The 18,864-nt window shown below is 36.9% G+C and overlaps 1 protein-coding gene across 2 annotated transcripts in view; it reads right to left on the bottom strand.

The window, feature by feature from the left end:
* The window catches only part of LOC126108753 (uncharacterized), a 120,316-nt gene extending 111,003 nt beyond the window's left edge, over positions 1 to 9,313 (bottom strand). For both annotated transcript variants that reach the window (XM_049914096.1, XM_049914097.1), the window contains exons 1-2: positions 9,085 to 9,313; positions 8,706 to 8,988 (exon numbers count right to left, since the gene is read on the bottom strand). In XM_049914096.1, coding sequence (XP_049770053.1) covers positions 8,706 to 8,867 — 162 coding nt within the window. In that variant the 5' untranslated portion in view covers positions 8,868 to 8,988; positions 9,085 to 9,313. The remainder of the gene's footprint in view (positions 1 to 8,705; positions 8,989 to 9,084) is intronic.
* Positions 9,314 to 18,864: the final 9,551 nt, after the last annotated feature.

Below are 18,864 nucleotides of genomic sequence, written 5' to 3'. Positions count from 1 at the left end.
ACCGGCTACGCATGGAAATGCGTGAGTCGACCTTCAGACACGCACAGGGAGGAGAAAGGGAAATGAAAGAAGAGAGGTCTCAAATGCCGCAGTGGAGAAAAGGGTAAAGAGAAGAGGTAAGGAAAAGATACGGACAAAGGAAGGACAAAGACTTGCAAGCAGAGAAAGCGAAGAATGTGTTACATTTTCCAGCACCCGTCTCCGGACGTAGGCAGGCACAAAACATACTACCAGAGGGGGAGAACGGGAAGGAAAGGGGGGGGGGGGGGCGAAGATGGGGGATGGGTAAGGATGTGCAAAAGGAAGGTATGCAGCCCGGAAAGGATGGAGGGCCACATTAGCTCTGGGTCCCGTGCTCGCTACGCACGTATCCACAAAAGAGTTGTGGACCCCCTGTGTGTGTGTGTGTGTGTGTGTGTGTGTGTGTGTGTGTGTGTGTGTGTGTGTGTTGATGAAGGCCTTACTGGGCCAAAGTTTTATTTGTGACAGTCTTTTTGTTGTGCCCATCTGTGACTCAGCATGTACTCATGTACTTGCCCCCCCCCCCCCCCTCCCCAAAAGAAAAACTCCAAACACATTAGTTGGTATCCCAATCCCCTGTCAACATATGTAGCTCAACCCTAGATCAAGATACTTACTGTATCAACAGTTTTTCTGTTGCGTGTTGGGTGGTGACTGATGTAAAATAAATGATGAATGATGAGTCTGATAGGAAAAGATGGCAGAACATATGAGAAAATAATTTTCAATAAACATCCTGAGTGTATCAATGTTTTTTAATTAAATGATGGGAGAAGATAGGTGAACCAATGTTTTAATTAAATCATGGGAGAAGGTAGATGTTTATTAACAACAGAGGTGCACATTTAATATATTATTAAACACTGATCCATTAATTTCTCCCATGATTAAATTAAAAACATTGATCAACATACTCAGTGGTTACAGAGGTGCCTAAGAGTATAGTTTAAATTTTATGACACGCTGTTTTATATGTCAACATTCTGCACAGTATATTCCTATGTTCCACCACATAATTTCGTACATTCCACATAGTGACAGTAGCACACTAAATGACACAATTACATACCCCCCCCCCCCCACACACACCACATTATTAAACCACGAAGATCATGCAACTCTTCATACACCACATCCTCTACAACATTTCGCTTTCACCCCAAAACTAACACACCACAGCTCGATGATGTCACACAACACATCGCAACGACGTCATGGGTCAAAGCACATGGGTGGTATCCTACACTCAAGTACACCCTGTTTCGACAGGTCTGTGCACATAATCAGCTGCTCTGATATTAATTACATATGGACGTAACAACGTTACATAAAAGCATATCATAGAGTAGTTCAAACACACTCATTATGCTACTTATCTTTCATTTAACACACGAGTTCATTGTACTAATAGGCTGCTAGAATAATTAGATCACTGAGATTGGCAGCAGTCTTACAAACAGAGTTGACATGAAGTGTACCAACCATGAACCAACGAAAAAGAAGGAAACTGTAGTTTAACATAGCACTCAGAGCTTACAGACATCATGCTACTTCCCACTGCTGCTAAACATTACGATCTAACAGCCACTTTAAGTGTTCAACTAGCAACCACATTTTATCTTAACTATAAAGCCACTTAAAAAAATAATTATTGTTTCAGAGGGTGGGGGGGAGGGAGATTCACTTTGGACCCCCTTGTCTCTCCCCCCAATATCAAACCCCTAGTCAACACCAAGCTGTTCCAGTGACTGATACGAAGTCACAGATTGGAACCAAGGTTCACAGACTTCTAACAGGAGATTTCATAATGTAATGAATTTTGCTCACTGATGCGTTATGAACTCAACAAATTAAACCGGGTCAATCCATTTCAAATCACCAAGGCGATGTTGCTCAACCTTTTTGATTTTCTTGTTTTAAAAAATTTTTATAAGTCATTGTTTTTTTCTGGCAGCCATTTTTACAATGGCGGTTGGGCAAATTTTAGTGGAAATCGACGTTTGCGGGAAGTTTAATTGCCAAGTTATTTTAAAAGATATCAGAATAATTCAAAAACCAGTGTGCTCAGGATGAAATGAACTTCAGGCATAATTTTTTTTAATTTTTCTATCATGCAAGAGAGTCACTCAAACTCTTTCTGTGAAGACGCTGAAAAAATTTATCAATCTTCACTTTTTAAGGCCTTCAATTTTCATGAAGGAAGAGAGGCTCACTAACAATATGTTCTCTCTGTGTTGTGTACTTACATAACTACCTGCAGTAAAAGTTGCAGTCCTGAGAATGCACTCCTGTTTTTTCTAGAGCTTTTCAAAAATGGCCAAAACCCTTCAAACGTCAATTTTCGCAGGTCAATATCTAAAAAGGGACTGAACGAAAACAAGCGAAAATTTTACAGAATGTTCTTTATTCTCATGGGAATATCTCACAAAAAAATTATGACAGACTCAACTACATTGAGAGTAATAGAGCAGCAGATTTCAGTAAAAATGCTACCGCTCTACATTCTCTTGCAGTGCCAAGTTAGCAAACAAGGGCTTGAAATTATTACAGTTGACATTTGTCAAATGATGTTTAAATCATTACATCCAATAAATGATCAAATATTTCTACTTTTAAATAACAATGGGCAGAGATAACAATTAGTAAGAGTTCTAATCCTTAAAATTAACGGTACATTTGTTGTACTACACTTACCTACAGTATACACATAATAATGTTTCTCCATGTATACAGATTTAAAACTTCAGTTGTAACTACTTGCCAGCTGCAATTTTCATTAGGAAGTTAAACAAACATGATATTTCATTGCGTAGTTTATCAGTTACGTTGTGTGTTCTACCAGACACTTTGTGAATTCCATTGGAGTTACTTTTCATATTACTTTCTTTGCAGTACCCAAGACAATAAACAAGTGAATAAGAGTTTTGTAAGTGTTGATCTGAAGTGCCCCATCTTCAACTGTTTTCAAGAATAGTAGAGTTTTCAAGTATTGAAATGAGTTGTTTTGTGGGTGAACTAATAAGTGAACAGTGCCATAAACAACACTACAAGAAGAAAGTGCATCAAGAATTAATAAGAGCGAGTGACTTGCCAGCTGAAGAACAATGTTTGTTAAAATTAAGAATTTCAAAAGAAATTTCTAATATTTGTTATTACCACAAAGATAAATATTTAGACAAATACAACCACATTTTTGGTAAAAAGTGTTGTGACCCATTTGGTACTCACAAAAAGCCAGTTAAAAATGGTTTGCGTAAAATACTAGTTGAACACCTAAACAAAAAAATGTGGATATTAACCTAATTCCTGGACAAGCTCTATGCCCAACTTGCGCATCAAGAATATTTGTAAATAAACCAGCTGAAAAAGTGGCAATTAGTGTTGAGAACGATCCTGAATTTCTTCCTGGGCCTTTTGAATTGTTTGAGGACAACCCTTTGCATCAAGTAGAATCAATCTGTGAAACGTTGGAATTATCTCCTGTACATAAAATAACAAAGCTCAACAAAGACCAGCGACTGACTATCAGCTTTACAAAGAAAAACTGATAAAATTACAAGTGCTGTCAAGCGAAAATTGGAAGAATCTTTCCATAATGACTTAGATGCTCAGAATGGAAATAGTACAGAAAATGTACAAAGTGAGTGTGATATACTTATTACCAAAATGAAAGAAAAATTCAAAGTTTCCAGTAAAGATGACAAAATTAAGATAATTAGCCTCTCGCCAAGATCATGGTCAAAGAAAAAAATAATCGATGAATTTGGTGCAACTTAATACATGGTGAAGTTAACTAGGCAGCTAGATCTTAATACATCTTTCGAAAAGACAAGGTGCCAACAAAATAAGTGAAGTTGTTGTTAATAGTGTCAAAGAATTTTACGAGGATGATGACAACAGTCGCATGTGACCTGGTAAAAAGGAATGTGTTTCAACTGTGATTGACAATGTTAAGGTGCCGAAGCAGAAAATGTTAATTCTTCTCTCGCTGAATGAGCTCTACAGCCTCTATAAACAAAAATACCCAGATAACATAAATGGCCGCTCTATGTTTTGTGTTCTACGACCAAAGTGGTGTGTTCTTCCGGGTTCATCAGGAACTCTTACTGTATGCGTTTGCAAGCATCATTAAAACAACGAAGCTAATGATGGAAGGAGCAAAACTTAATGCAAATTATAAAGACGTGATAGCTTTCATGGTATGTGATATTGATAATGAAAAATGTATGCTTGACATATGTGCAGGATGTCCTGGACCAGATACCCTACTTGATATCTTAAAAAATGAACTTGACATCTTGCCTGATGAAGTAGTTTTCAAACAATGAGTACAAACTGAGAGAGTTGAGCTTATTACACAGGTAATGCCCAGTGAGGAATTTTTACAGTCTCTTGTTGATAAGCCGGTGCTTTTAAAATCCCATCATTTTATCTCAAAAGCTCAAGCTCAATATTTTAAGGAAACGAAAGAAAACCTGAAGTTACACGAGCTTCCTTTCAAAGACCTTACACAGAACAGATCCTGACTCCAAACGGTTTGTTCAAATACTGTCAACAGAATATTACTGGGATTAGATATATATTTGTTTCTTCAACTGAAATTGAACAAATCAAAACAAAGCTGATTGATTGGTGATTTTGCAGAAAACTATACATTTAGAGCACAGGATGAAATTCAAAGTTTTCACTGGACTAATGCATAAGCGACACTGCATCCGTTTGTCATCTACTTTAAAAAAGAAGACGACGTGTGTTGCAAATCTATTTGTGTAATTAGTGACCACCTAGAACATAATACCACGACTGTGCATGCATTTCAACATCACCTCATTAGAGAAATTAAGAATATCATACGTAATGTTGAAAAGATAATCTACTTTAGTGATAGTGCAAGCAGCCAGTACAAAAATAAGAAAAACTTCATTAATATCTGCCAACACAAAAATGATTTTGGTTTACCAGCAGAGTGGAATTTCTTTGCCTCATCACACGGAAAGAACTCTTGCGATGGGATAGGCGGAACAACAAAAAGAGAAGTTACACGAGCTTCCTTTCAAAGACCTTACACAGAACAGATCCTGACTCCAAACGGTTTGTTCAAATACTGTCAACAGAATATTACTGGGATTAGATATATATTTGTTTCTTCAACTGAAATTGAACAAATCAAAACAAAGCTGACAGAGATTTGATTGTTGTTTACCATTGAAAGGAACAAGAAGCTATCACAGATATGTTCCCATAAGTGACAATCAAATAAGATGTTTTGTTACTTCCAGAGGCTCCAACTTTGATGATCATCAAACTTCAATACTTTTTACAAATGTATCATCTTTTACAAATAACGACTTTGTTGTTTGTATGTAAGATGAGAAGTGGTGGCTTGGCAAAATTGAAGAGAAAAGTGAAGATAACAATGATGTTTTAGTGCATTTCTTTCACCCTTCTGGTCAAAGAACTGCCTTTCAACTTTCCAAAAATGACACTGCTTGGGTGCCTGCAAATAAAATAGTACGAAAGCTGACTCCACTGGAACTCACAACAGTGTCTGGTAGAACACACAACATAACTGATAAACTACGCAATGAAATATCATGTTTGTTTAACTTCCTAATGAAAATTGCAGCTGGCAAGTAGTTACAACTGAAGTTTTAAATCTGTATACATGGAGAAACATTATTATGTGTATACTGTAGGTAAGTGTAGTACAACAAATGTACCGTTAATTTTAAGAATTAGAACTCTTACTAATTGTTATCTCTGCCCATTGTTATTTAAAAGTAGAAATATTTGATCATTTATTGGATGTAATGATTTAAACATCATTTGACAAATGTCAACTGTAATAATTTCAAGCCCTTGTTTGCTAACTTGGCACTGCAAGAGAATGTAGAGCGGTAGCATTTTTACTGAAATCTGCTGCTCTATTACTCCCAATGTAGTTGAGTCTGTCATAATTTTTTTGTGAGATATTCCCATGAGAATAAAGAACATTCTGTAAAATTTTCGCTTGTTTTCGTTCAGTCCCTTTTTAGATATTGACCTGCGAAAATTGACGTTTGAAGGGTTTTGGCCATTTTTGAAAAGCTCTAGAAAAAACAGGAGTGCATTCTCAGGACTGCAACTTTTACTGCAGGTAGTTATGTAAGTACACAACACAGAGAGAACATATTATTAGTGAGCCTCTCTTCCTTCATGAAAATTGAAGGCCTTAAAAAGTGAAGATTGATAAATTTTTTCAGCGTCTTCACAGAAAGAGTTTGAGTGACTCTCTTGCATGATAGAAAAATTAAAAAAAATTATGCCTGAAGTTCATTTCATCCTGAGCACACTGGTTTTTGAATTATTCTGATATCTTTTAAAATAACTTGGCAATTAAACTTCCCGCAAACGTCGATTTCCACTAAAATTTGCCCAACCGCCATTGTAAAAATGGCTGCCAGAAAAAAACTGACTGATAAAAAATTTTAAAACAGTGGTCTGTGAATGTCTGTCTATAGGGAAGTCATGATAAAAAAATCAAGAAAATCAAAAAGGTTGAGCAACATCACCTGGGTGATCAGTGACTCTTGGGGTCAAAGTTGACATCACAGAAAATGATTTAGCACTACCAGTCACACACCTGTCCATAAAATTAATAGCTACGACTCATCTAATTTTTAACAAGTTTCTCTGCTTCCTAAAATGACATGGAATAGTCCATTACAATACTATTACTATATTTAACTTGTAAATGTCACATACCATGCACTGAAGAGCCTTAACGTTTGGCTTCGGAAAAACAGTGAAAATTGCTCTCGCCTCATGAATCGCTTCACAACTTACTTTCCCTCAAAGAGCAACTTAGTGATGCTGATCTAGTAAAATACATTGTTGCCAAATAATGTGAAAAATTTTCCATATGCATATCAAAGTGATGGGTTTTATTTACTTTATAGTTTAACAGAACTTAGGTAAGTGTCAATGACTGAAATACTGTGAATGGGTGCCATTTCTTTCTTAGGCAAGTATTATCACATTAACATCCCAATGCTGTAAAACTAAATAAAAGCAAACAGTGTCTCTAAATAGAGTAAGCATCTTTCAAAACTGAAGCACACACAAGATCAGAAGAATATACATATAGTAACATGACTAGAAAATGCAATCTACAGAAAACACACACACACACACACACACACACACACACACACACACACACACACAGGTATCACAACATGCAACTGGAAATCGCATTTCACCTGTGACCTTCACTGGATGATGTGTGTGCTTCACGGAAAAAACACTAATATTAGCCAGAAATGTACAGCACAAAGCGTGGGCCGCGGCAGATTGAAGATGTCAACCCTCGAACATAATGCATGCCAAAGCAGATTCCAAGCACTGTCCAAATGGGAAACAGTGAATCTGTTTCCCATACACTACCCTCACTCTGAATGCAGTTGGCTTGTAAGAACATGGTATTCAGCAAATTTTATCCCTAGTGGGTGCTGTTTAACTCAGTGACTGTTCCTTTATAGGGTGTAGAAAAATTCCCACTACCAGTCGCAATAAAATTTTATTTATTCATCACACGACCGGTTTCGGGCTTGTGCCCATCCTCAGGTGTTTATACATTCATGTACATGTTTATACTGCTGGAGATAAATAAAGATGACGCATCCTTATCACTTTACCAATCAAACCCAAACTGTCACATTTCAACCTAACCTGGACCTCTGGCTACACTACAGACCAGTCTGTAAAAACTATTGTAGACGCATACTAAATATTGCCAGTTTTATTCTTTTCTGCACATATGTCGTCACAGGGCACATCACCATTATGTTACAGGATGAAGTCAAAAATGAGATATTGGTAAATTCAACCGAGTCTAGATTGGTGTTGCTTATATAATGTATTATTCCTAATTTAACCTTGCAGTTAACATTATGTATCAGCAACAGAAACTAAATTTAGAGAGAATGCTGGATATGATGAATGCGATCAAAATTTACAAATGTCTCAACATATGACAAAGCAGGGCTCTCATGCTGTCAATGATGTGTGTCAAATAGGAAGCAGCTACTAACAGCTTGCAGATCCTGGGCTACACTACACATGAATCTGCTACTACAACTATTTAATAATGACATCTGCAGCCTTTACCACAATAAAATGCGATTATCTATGTATAACAAGTGTGAAACAGTAGGTCTATCTTAGGCATGTACTCACTTTTATAATGGAGAAAGTTCGCTCACTAACACTCATCCTTTAAATTGTAAAGTTGTGGTTTTTTTATACACAACACAGCCTTTAAAAATTGAAACTCTTAAAACTCGTCTTATCTGATGCTCTCAAATCTAATTAAAGCCAGGTTTCTGCAGTCATCCAGTACCTGTCAGTGTGGTGGCACACACATGCTCATACATTTAAAACGACTGTACGTCTCGTTAAAAAATTTCTGTTTCATTGTAGGCTAGATAACAGTTCTCAGATACTAACTCCACCCTATATCAGCGTATTCAGGAACATACAAAATTGCATCACAGATGAAATAAATGTACCAGAAGGGCATAATGAACTCACTGGAAAGCACCAGACCAGAGTACAGTTCGACATGCATTCGCAGACTGTGAGAACCTAAATGTTGTACAACAATCGCAAAGAAAGAAAATTCCAAAAAAGTTCACATGAAATACCTCGATCGGTGTCCGTTCTGCGTCTACCAAAGGAGATCTCGGATCAATAAGTGTCATCCTGTCTGGTGTACCACTGCTTGGCAATACCGCGTCGTGTTTGCTCTCATTCGAGATAACCTCTTCAAATAATTCCTTGAGACCGGCGGACGGACAATTTCCCATCTTCCTTCTAGCCCTCTTCCACTAGTAAGGGAACTTATTTCGCAATTTCCGCTTAATGTTGTTACCAATGTAGAGTAACTATCAACGTAAAAGTGTCCGATCACTCAAACATGCGAGTCTCCTGAAACAACAGAGTAACAAGGAAATGAAATGCGCCGCTGCCATTACTATCATGCAAAAACTCTTCACGGGTGCACTAAAGTCACTATAAACTTACCAAATACATCCTTCTATTTGAAACATTCGTTCTCGTAGTCATAAACAGAATATAGATTTCACACCACATTAGAGAATACGAGTCTCCTTTCTTTAGGCTACTATCCGACAAACAGAATTCAACAACTAAACTAAATACACTTCAAAATAAACAATCTAAATCTCTTATAACCGTCAAAGTTTCAAATTGAACGCCAAAGTCAAAATTCAACAACCAAAGATGCTTAACAACACAAACAGCAATACCAACACTGACAAGAACAACAGAAGACAAAGAAGCATTTTTCAGAATAAAATAATTTTTATTTATCGTTTTAAGAAAAATTCGGTGTAATTTGTAAACGACAGCTGCTAACACGTAATAATAACTGAAAATTTCGATTTAAAAGCGTCCACATGCTAAAATATAAACTACGAAGCATTTAGCAAATTTGCTGGGACGTTACTAGCAATATATTTGAAACCGGTAGACAGAGCCTGACATCTAGATGCCCCAAGACATTAGAAACCTATAGTCTAAATAAATATTCATTATTGTTCTTTTCCTAGAGTGTGAACGCAACAATTAGTTCTGATAGTAATTGACTCAGTGCTTCTGTGAATAACACATTCTCAGGAAGGCAATTTCATACGGTTTCCTGCTCTTAAATGTGCATTTGACCCAGTAATACGCGACGTTTGACCTTGTCAATGAATTTTTTCTTGTTATACATTTCGCACAACCAAGAAGAGAAGTACGTGATATAAAAAAGGCTAATCCAGATTTACCATATCTGGATCGATAGCTGATGATGTCAGAGCTCCCAAAGCAGTTCTTGTTTGCTTACTGATACTGATTCTTATTCGTTAAAATTTCAAGGTTCACAACTTAAGAACGGTTCCTTTGCTATTCCATAAATGTAAGCTGTGAGGAAATGGGGAAATATATGAGCAGGGCATACTTTCATTCCAAGTGGATGTCGACAAAGTAAAAAATTCTTAAAATTACGAAGGCTCAGAACTGAATTGAAAGAATATACTCAATGCTTAGCAGCTTCATTTTCAGATCAACAATGTGCGGTCTACATGTTTTCAGGCCATTTACATTGCACGTAGCCCTAATTGCTATATTCTGCATCATATATATAGTTACATTTTTGGGACTGAGTTCCGATAGGGTAGTTCATATGAAAGTAGGTTAATGAATGTAAGAAGGCATACCATGTCTGAATCACTGTTGATTTGCTTGCTTGCACTTTCGATTGGTACATGGAGAATATAAAAAGCTTTTGAAAACGTTGTTTCAAGAGCTTTCACATTACAGTCCCTTTCAGTTTCAGTAATATATTGTCAAGAAGTGGTAGCCCGTATTGAGCAAATTCTTGTAGAAGTGGAGATGAGTCAAAATTCATAAAGTGAGTATTTTTCTTTATTATTATCTTATTGTTTTGAAACGATATAGTGACCAAACATATTGTAGCACCTACTGCTGACTTTGTAACCCTTTTGCCCACAGATGTTACTTAATAAAGTGCTGGTGTCACCTGTAAACATTTTTTTGTTTTGTTTTTGCTTTATTAAAGTCATTTGCATCGTCAGTGGTACTCCATCCTTAACTGACGATTTATGGACAGAGGGTTGCCAGCTGGTGTGGCCGAGCGGTTCAAGGCGCTTCGGTTCGGAACCGCGCGACCGCTACGGTCGCATGTTCGAATCCCACCTCGGGCACGGATGTCTGTGATGTCCTTAGTTTAGTTAGGTTTAAGTTCTAGATGTAAAGTCCCATAGTGCTCAGAGCAAGGGAGGGCTAATTTGTGAGTAAGAAAGTCATGATCAAAGGTTTTTGACATGTCTAAAAAAATAACAGTAGCATTTTCCATGTCATCCGGTTGTTTAAAGAATACTGAATACTCATACCTAGCTCTTAATATAAACTTGGCTTTGGTCTGTTCGTGCTGATTTGGCGATAGACATGAATTTTTAGTAATGTAATTTTGAAGCCCATTATAGCGAACTTTTTCAAATGTTTTGGAGGAACCAATGAGTTGGTTTCCTGGACGATATTTTTTTATGTTTTCAGGTCCTCTCCTTTCGAATTAATGACTTTAGTTATTTTTAAGCTGATAAGGATACATTTACTATGTATATTAAAAACGACAGTGAAACTACATCAAACGAACTTGAACCTCAAGTACAATAAAGTATGCTCAGCCAACAACATCATTCCCAATTATATTGAAATTAAAGTAAACAACATGTCACCTGCAGCAGAGCATGCTAAACAAACAGCTGAAAGAGGTTGGCTGAAATATGAAATTTGCTCCCTATACTCAAAAACACTAGAACTGAATGTCACCTTATACAAATTACACTTAGAATTAACGAACCAAATCTCCAGGTCCTCAGTAATGCATGACATAAAAGAAAGAATAAATCACCACTCACAGTAAATAAAGTAAAAGAAACGGCAGAAACAAGAACAGAAATTAAATAAACTCATGACAAAAACTGTTCTAAAACCAAGACACACACACAACACACCATCCCATTAGTTTTACTGACATAACACTCACAAAAGTCGAACAACAGGTACTTGAGAAAGGTCCCAAATACTATTTGAACACCCACACAACACATAAGACTATAGAAAATCTTATTACTGAGACTGAATACATCATAGGACAACATGAAAAAAACTAATACACCAGACTTCAACCCAGGCCTAACAAGAGAACTAGTGACAGAGGAAATGAAACTAATCATCAGAAAAAACAAACCATCCATAAATACAAATAAAAAAACATCTGATGAGAAAACCATAAAAAGTATACACAGAAAACTAAAGCAACACAATGCTCTCATCACCAAGGCAGACAAAGCGAATGCTCTAGTCTTAATAACAGAGGGAGAATACATTGAGAAAACAAAAACATTTCTGGCACAGGATGAAATAACTAAGTTAACCAATGACCCAATACAAAGATACCAAAGAAACATAAAGACTCTCTCAAAAAACATCACACAAACCTTGACACAGAACCAGACAGAAAGAATGACACAAAATAACCCTAAAGCTCCACTCTTAACAAGCCTGCCAAAGGTCAACAAACCTTTCATCCCAGTCATGCCAGTGGTGGACTTCAAAAAAGGCCCATCTTACTTATTAGGGAGACACATGCACACATTCCTACAGAAAACATGCACGTACACAAATAACACAGAAGACATAAAAGAGAAAATTAAGAATGGAAACATCCCCCCGCCCCCCCCCAACAGCAAAACTGGTATCTTTTGACATTACATTCCTGTACACAAACATACCCACAGAAGAAACTACAAATATCATAGAACAGCTGCTAAAATGCAAGAAATTCCCAGACATACAAATAAATGAAATATCATCCATTCTTAGGCTAATCACAGAACAAAACTAATTCACTTTCGACAACAACTTCTATTTGCAACAAGTGGGGCTACCCATGGGGTTACCCATCAGTGGAACCTTAGTCAACATTTTCTTGGACCATATAGAAAACACAATATTCAATTACTTTGTAAAACAAGGAGGGTACAAAATAATCTACTGGTACCGATATTTGGATGACATAATCTGTCTTGTAGATGAAACACATAACAGGATAGAAGAGCTGCACAGTAACATCAACACAGTACACCCACAAATCCACTTCATAATGGAAATAGAAAGAGACAAGAAACTAAATTTCTTGGATCTTACAATCACAAGAAACAACCACCAACATGAATTCTCCGTCTACAGAAAATCTACATCCACAAGCAGTGTTATCCACATTTCATCCAACTACCACAAATATGCCAGTTTTAAACACATGCTCCACAGGATAAACAGAACACCTCTTAAATCAGAAAACTACACATAGGAACTAAATAGAATGAAATAAATTGCTGTTGAAAACGACAACAAAACAGACATCACAAACAAACTCAACAACAAGGTAAAAATGAAACATGCAGTACAGACAGACAACACAGCAGAGCACACCGCATCAGGAAAAAGAGACATGGTACACACTTACATACAATAATAAAATATCACATAGAATAGGAAACACATTGAAAAAGCAAGGGATTCCAATAACATTCAGAACAAACAAACAGATTAGAAAAGGCTAAGACCAGTCAGAAAAACCTCAGACAAATTCAGCAATGCTGGAATATATCAACTCACATGCAACTGCTGTCAGTCGCAATACATAGGACCAACAGACAGGAACTTCCAAACGAGGTACACAAAGCACATGAGAGCACTAAAGAGTGAGAGCACACATTCAACTTTTGCAGAACATCTAATGAACAAAAACCATAACCACATAATATCGAAAACCATCAACACATCCTGAAAAACAGCAACAGTGTATACCGACAACTAACAATATAACAAAATAACCATATACAGAAGGCTATAGTCGAAGGGAAAATGTAATAAACGAAACCATAACACTTTGCAACAACACACTCTTTACCACTCTGAGAGAACTGACCAAGGACACAGAACAGAAAGCACACACACGCAAAAGAACCACATCTCTATCACACACAGAGACATAAATAGGGAACAGAAGTCGTCATAATTCCCGCTATATTTTTCACAGCCTTCTCGCAACATGCGATGCACCTCTCGCGACACTAGCGAACAGCAAGATGGTGTAATATTCTTGATCATACACAAAGTGCGAAAGTTTTGTAGTCCTGTCTTCTTCGGTTGCGTGTAATATTATGATATATTGATAATTTTTACTTTATGGACCGTCTGACTACAACAGAATGAAACACAATTTTCGTGTCATTCGTGTTTCGCATTTATTTTCTGCAAGGCATCTTCAGTGGCCTGGAATATGTACATATTTTTGCTATTTAGTTTACATTTTGGTCAATGTATCTCTAGGTGATAAATAGTTCTGGTGATTGGTTTCTGCTATTATGTAGTAATATTTTGAACTGTACTTACAGGTTGCATGGACGACTTTCTACATATAATGCTCCTGTTCCATTTTTGGAGTTGTCCCTCTTCTTATAAATGCGAATGTGGAGAAAGAACCGCAAACGAACGTGAGTACACGAATAACTAAGTAACAACCCAGTACCCACCAAAAAAACCGGATTCTACGACACTATCGCAACCCCAAGATTATATTGCTGACATACGAAGTTCACTTTTAGTATTTTGTTTACTAACCATCGGAGAGTTTTCTTTTTTGGTAATGACTAGTCTGTGCCAGTTCCTCTTCTAACAACCTTCAGGACAGTTGTCTTGTTTTTTGCACTTCGAAGATAGTTATCATTATTATGTCTTATGAGTACTTTTATTACCATGCTAAATATTTAGTTGTATTTTTTCCTATAGCTTCTAAATTTTGATGGAAGAGATCAGAAATATTTCTTTCTATTGGAAACTGTAATGCCTTACGTTATTTAACATTTGTTCCTAACTATCGCTGGCTGGAGTGGCCGAACAGTTCTAGGCACTACAGTCTGGAACTGCGCGACCGCTACAGTCGCAGGTTCGAATCCTGCCTCAGGCATGGATGTGTGTGATGTCCTTAGGTTAGTTAGGTTTAAGTAGGTGTAAGTTCTAGGGGACTGATGACCTCAGCAGTTAAGTCCCATAGTACTCAGAGTCATTTGAAACATTTGAACCTAACTATCTTAACCCTCTTTCTTACTGGAAATGCTACGTGAAAATATGGTTCAAACGGCTCTGAGCACTATGGGACTCAACATCTGAGGTCATCAGTCCCCTAGAACTTAGAACTACTTAAACCTAACTAACCTAAGGACATCACACACATCCATGCCCGAGGCAGGATTCGAACCTGCGACCGTAGCAGTCACGCGGTTCTGGACTGAAGTGCCTAGAACCGCACCCCCTCCGCGGCCGGCATGAAAATATGCAGTTCCGCATTGTGGAAACTGTGGAATGTGCTATATACTTCAGTTTTACTGTTTGACTTTATATTGTAAAATTTAATACTGTACTGTTGTCATCATTGAACTCTCTCTGCTCAATTATCTTAGCTTTTGTTCTCAACTGTGTCAGTGTTTAGTTCAGTTGCCAGATATGAGCTTCATGGTCACCAAAGCTCACATTTATAATCTTGCTGTTACACTTAAGATTACATGTATAAATACTGTAAACAAAAATCTCAAAGTTATTGACGAATTTACTTCAGATTTTCACATGATCTTCTAACAATCATTATAGACTATACATTTTATTTAACAACAATATACAGGTTTTTTTGTTGTAACCGACAGTGACAAAGAAGTTGCTGTGCTGTGAAAATGTACTTTTTCGTTTTCTTTCTCACAGTCAGCTTTAAATATAACGGTAAGGCATTTATAAGATTGATATCTGCATGCTTAGTAATGGATGTTTCACACAAGACCAGGTCAGGCTAAGCACACAGATTTAGGTATGAGATTTTGCAATGGCCAGTGGCCAGTGGCAGCCACATGGAGCCAGTGTGTTCAACTATTAAACAAATTGTTTCTTGTATGTATGTTGTTCCTCTGTATATATATTTTAAACAAAAATTCTATACACAACATTTTACTGTTTTTGTTTTCCACATTGCAGTCACTTTTAACAATGACAGCAGGACATTTAAACAATAGCATAGTTTTTTTTCCCTATCATGAACTGGTAGTTCAGAAAATCAGTTCATACCACATAGTATATTCATTAGTTCTGCAATTGTATTATGTATAAAAATTTAGAAACATTAAAAACAAAAACCGAAATTAATAGTCTGTTTCATTCATAGTCTACATGATTTACTCTCATTTCGAGTTCCATACCTTCATAGTAGACACGGCCGCAATGAGAAGCTGAAACACACATCCTCAAACAATCTCCAGTGATTCCTCAGATTAATACCTACGAGGCCTGTTCGAAAATTCCGGAAAATTCGTAGTTTTGCCCCAACGGTGTGTGGCAGCGAAAAGCGACTGGCATCATTGCACATCCCAGTGTTTAATGTGTAACTCTTGTAAGTTTAATTGTTGTCTGTTAGTTATTGTTCAGTGCTGTATTGAGTAGAGCATTGTGTCACACACTTTGCAAATTTCGAGATGGCATAGTTAGAGAAGCAACACGTCTGCATTCAATTTTGCTTCAGGTGTTCTCGATGTTACGAATGTTTCACATGGTATACAAATGTCCAGACAGAAGTTAAAGGTGACACTCACTCAGGACGCCCTTCGATGTCTACCGACGATGCTGATGTCAGAAACGTCAATGAAATTGTGCCAGTCGAAGACCGACTGTCAGAGAGGCTGCAGAAGAATGTAACATTTCAGTTGCATCATGTCATGAAATCCTGACACAATATCTTAAAAAGTATCATGTTACCATCAAGTTCGTCCCACGGCTCATGAGTCAAGACCAGAAAGACCTTCACCTCACAGTCTGTGAAGGGCTTCTGGATCGCGCAAATGGGAACGAGAAGTTCCTTAAAAGAATCATAGCTGGTGATGAGACATGAGTGTACGGTTATGCTGTTGAGACTAAGGTTCAATCTTCTGGGTCGGAAAAGGTGCTCCAGGCCCAAAAAGAGCTCGTCAGGCTGGATCAAATGTCAAAGCCATATCAAAGCCAAACTGGTTATGTTGTTAACATGTTGTTAACACAGTAAGAGAATCAGGCGTGCCACCCCAGAAAAATTTGGGCCTTACCACCGTGAAGACTCTTGCACGCAATATTGCTGGTACAGCTAGAAATGTGACCATAGATACTTATTTTACAAGTGTACCATTGGCAGAACATCTGCTGTGTAAAAACCTGATTGTTATGGGAACAATGAGGATGAATAAAAGAGAAATTGCAAAAGAGATGAACCCAAATTGGAGCAGAGCAGTAAATTCAAGTCTATTTGCATTTACAAAAGAAATGAAGTTGGTTAGTTTTTCACCAAAGAAAAACTCGTGTGTGGTCCTCCTACACTCCATGCATCATGATAAATCTATAGATGAACAATATCCAAACCTGAAGCCTGAGATTGTGAAATTTTATAACCAAACAAAGGATGGTGTGGATGTAATGGATCAATAGTGCGTGATTATACATGCAAAAGACAAACTAAATGGTGGCCAATGGCTCTCTGTTGCAACATAAGGGATGCACATACTCAAAATGCCTTTATTCATTACAAAACACAACATCCCATGTATCACAAAGGGGTTTTGCACAAGAGGACACTTAATCAAGGACATTTCAGTTGAGATGATCCAACAGTTTATGACCATAAGATCGCCTAATCCCCTTCTACAGTAATCTGTATACGACAATATGGAAAACTTCATTACTATTCCTAAAACACAAAACAGCAGTAGTAATAACAACAGTACACTGAGTCGTCAGAAGAGATGGCGTTCATTGTGTCCTGTTTCGAAGGACAGGAAAACAAAGACAGTGTTCTGTAAATGCACAAAACGTATTTCACGACCGTAGCAGTGTGGTGCTTAACAATTGTAAAAATTAATGTCATTCTTGTTTTCTTATTGATTTATTCTTTGTGAATATTATAACCGCCAATCTGAGAACAGTTTGTGATAGTGCTGGTGGCTTATGTTTCAGTAAAAGTGTTATTAATGATCACAGCTGCCTTATACTATACTGATAAACTTTAAAACAAAATATTTCTCCACTTCAATAGCCACAAAATACTTTTTGTATTTAAATTCTCGAATTAGATATAACGGATCCATTGGACCCAGGGTATGTATATGTGCAGAAAATATAGGTAATGCACAGAAGTCTTAAATGACTTAATTGACATTTTAGATAACTTGGAAAACTTCACCAAAAAGAACAATAATACTCCAGTAACAGTCTAATTACTATTCATAACAAATTATTTGAAAACAAATTGTAATTTTTTTTTATAAAACTGAAAGTAGCAACATTAATTTTTATGTGAGCAAGAGAATTTAATAGGTGTCCAAAAGAAGCATTACAGATACTCGCCAGATGGTATTATTTTTTGTAGTATTTTATTTTCAATACCACGACACATTTACGAGTTTATAAGGAGCACTAATTGTCTTGCACTACCCCATCCTAATACACTTCATGAGATATGTGTACATTTTCAAACACCCTCAGCAGGTGAGCAGCTAGGGGACAATTAACTGTTGTATACAAAACAGAAGTTGTGAATCAGTTCATGTTGTTTCACTGATTAGTTTGTGTTGTTAGTGATATAAATTCAATTAAGATATGGGCCACATCATTCTTTACTTCACATTCTGAACTGTCATTTGCTTACAGTCTCCTGAGTAATGACAGACAACCCCTTTTTTAGTTTAACTTTGCGTTAACATATTAAAATGTGTCACATACAAATGGATCAACAAAGACGATCCAGATCAGACAATAAAGTACCCACAGTTTGAAATTGTTTCAGAAAGTATGCAACTGCTTATGGCGAAAATCTCTGCAGTTAAAAAGCATATGATGTGGAGTGTATACAGATAACAAATTTTTGCCAACAAACTTAATTTAAAGTCTCTTTATGAAAGGAACCTGGAGTGTCAAAATTTCATACTTGTGCTTAATATTTTCAATGAGAGGACTATTCAAGGTTTGTGAATCTTGGGGGAACATCATCTTACTGAAAGTTTTGAGAGCACTATTAAATCCATCAAAATTAATTTGTACATGGTGGAACATTTTAAATATTAGCTGACCTGGTAGAGATATCCATTACAAGGATGCACTGCAGAAACTACTTTCCAGCGCAGTATCAGATATTTCGAAAGATTT

The sequence above is a fragment of the Schistocerca cancellata genome, chromosome 11, assembly GCF_023864275.1.
Source record: "Schistocerca cancellata isolate TAMUIC-IGC-003103 chromosome 11, iqSchCanc2.1, whole genome shotgun sequence".
Lineage (NCBI taxonomy): Eukaryota > Metazoa > Arthropoda > Insecta > Orthoptera > Acrididae > Schistocerca > Schistocerca cancellata.
The sequence above is the reverse complement of the archived record's forward strand: the minus strand, read 5'-3'. Positions and strand labels throughout refer to the sequence as shown.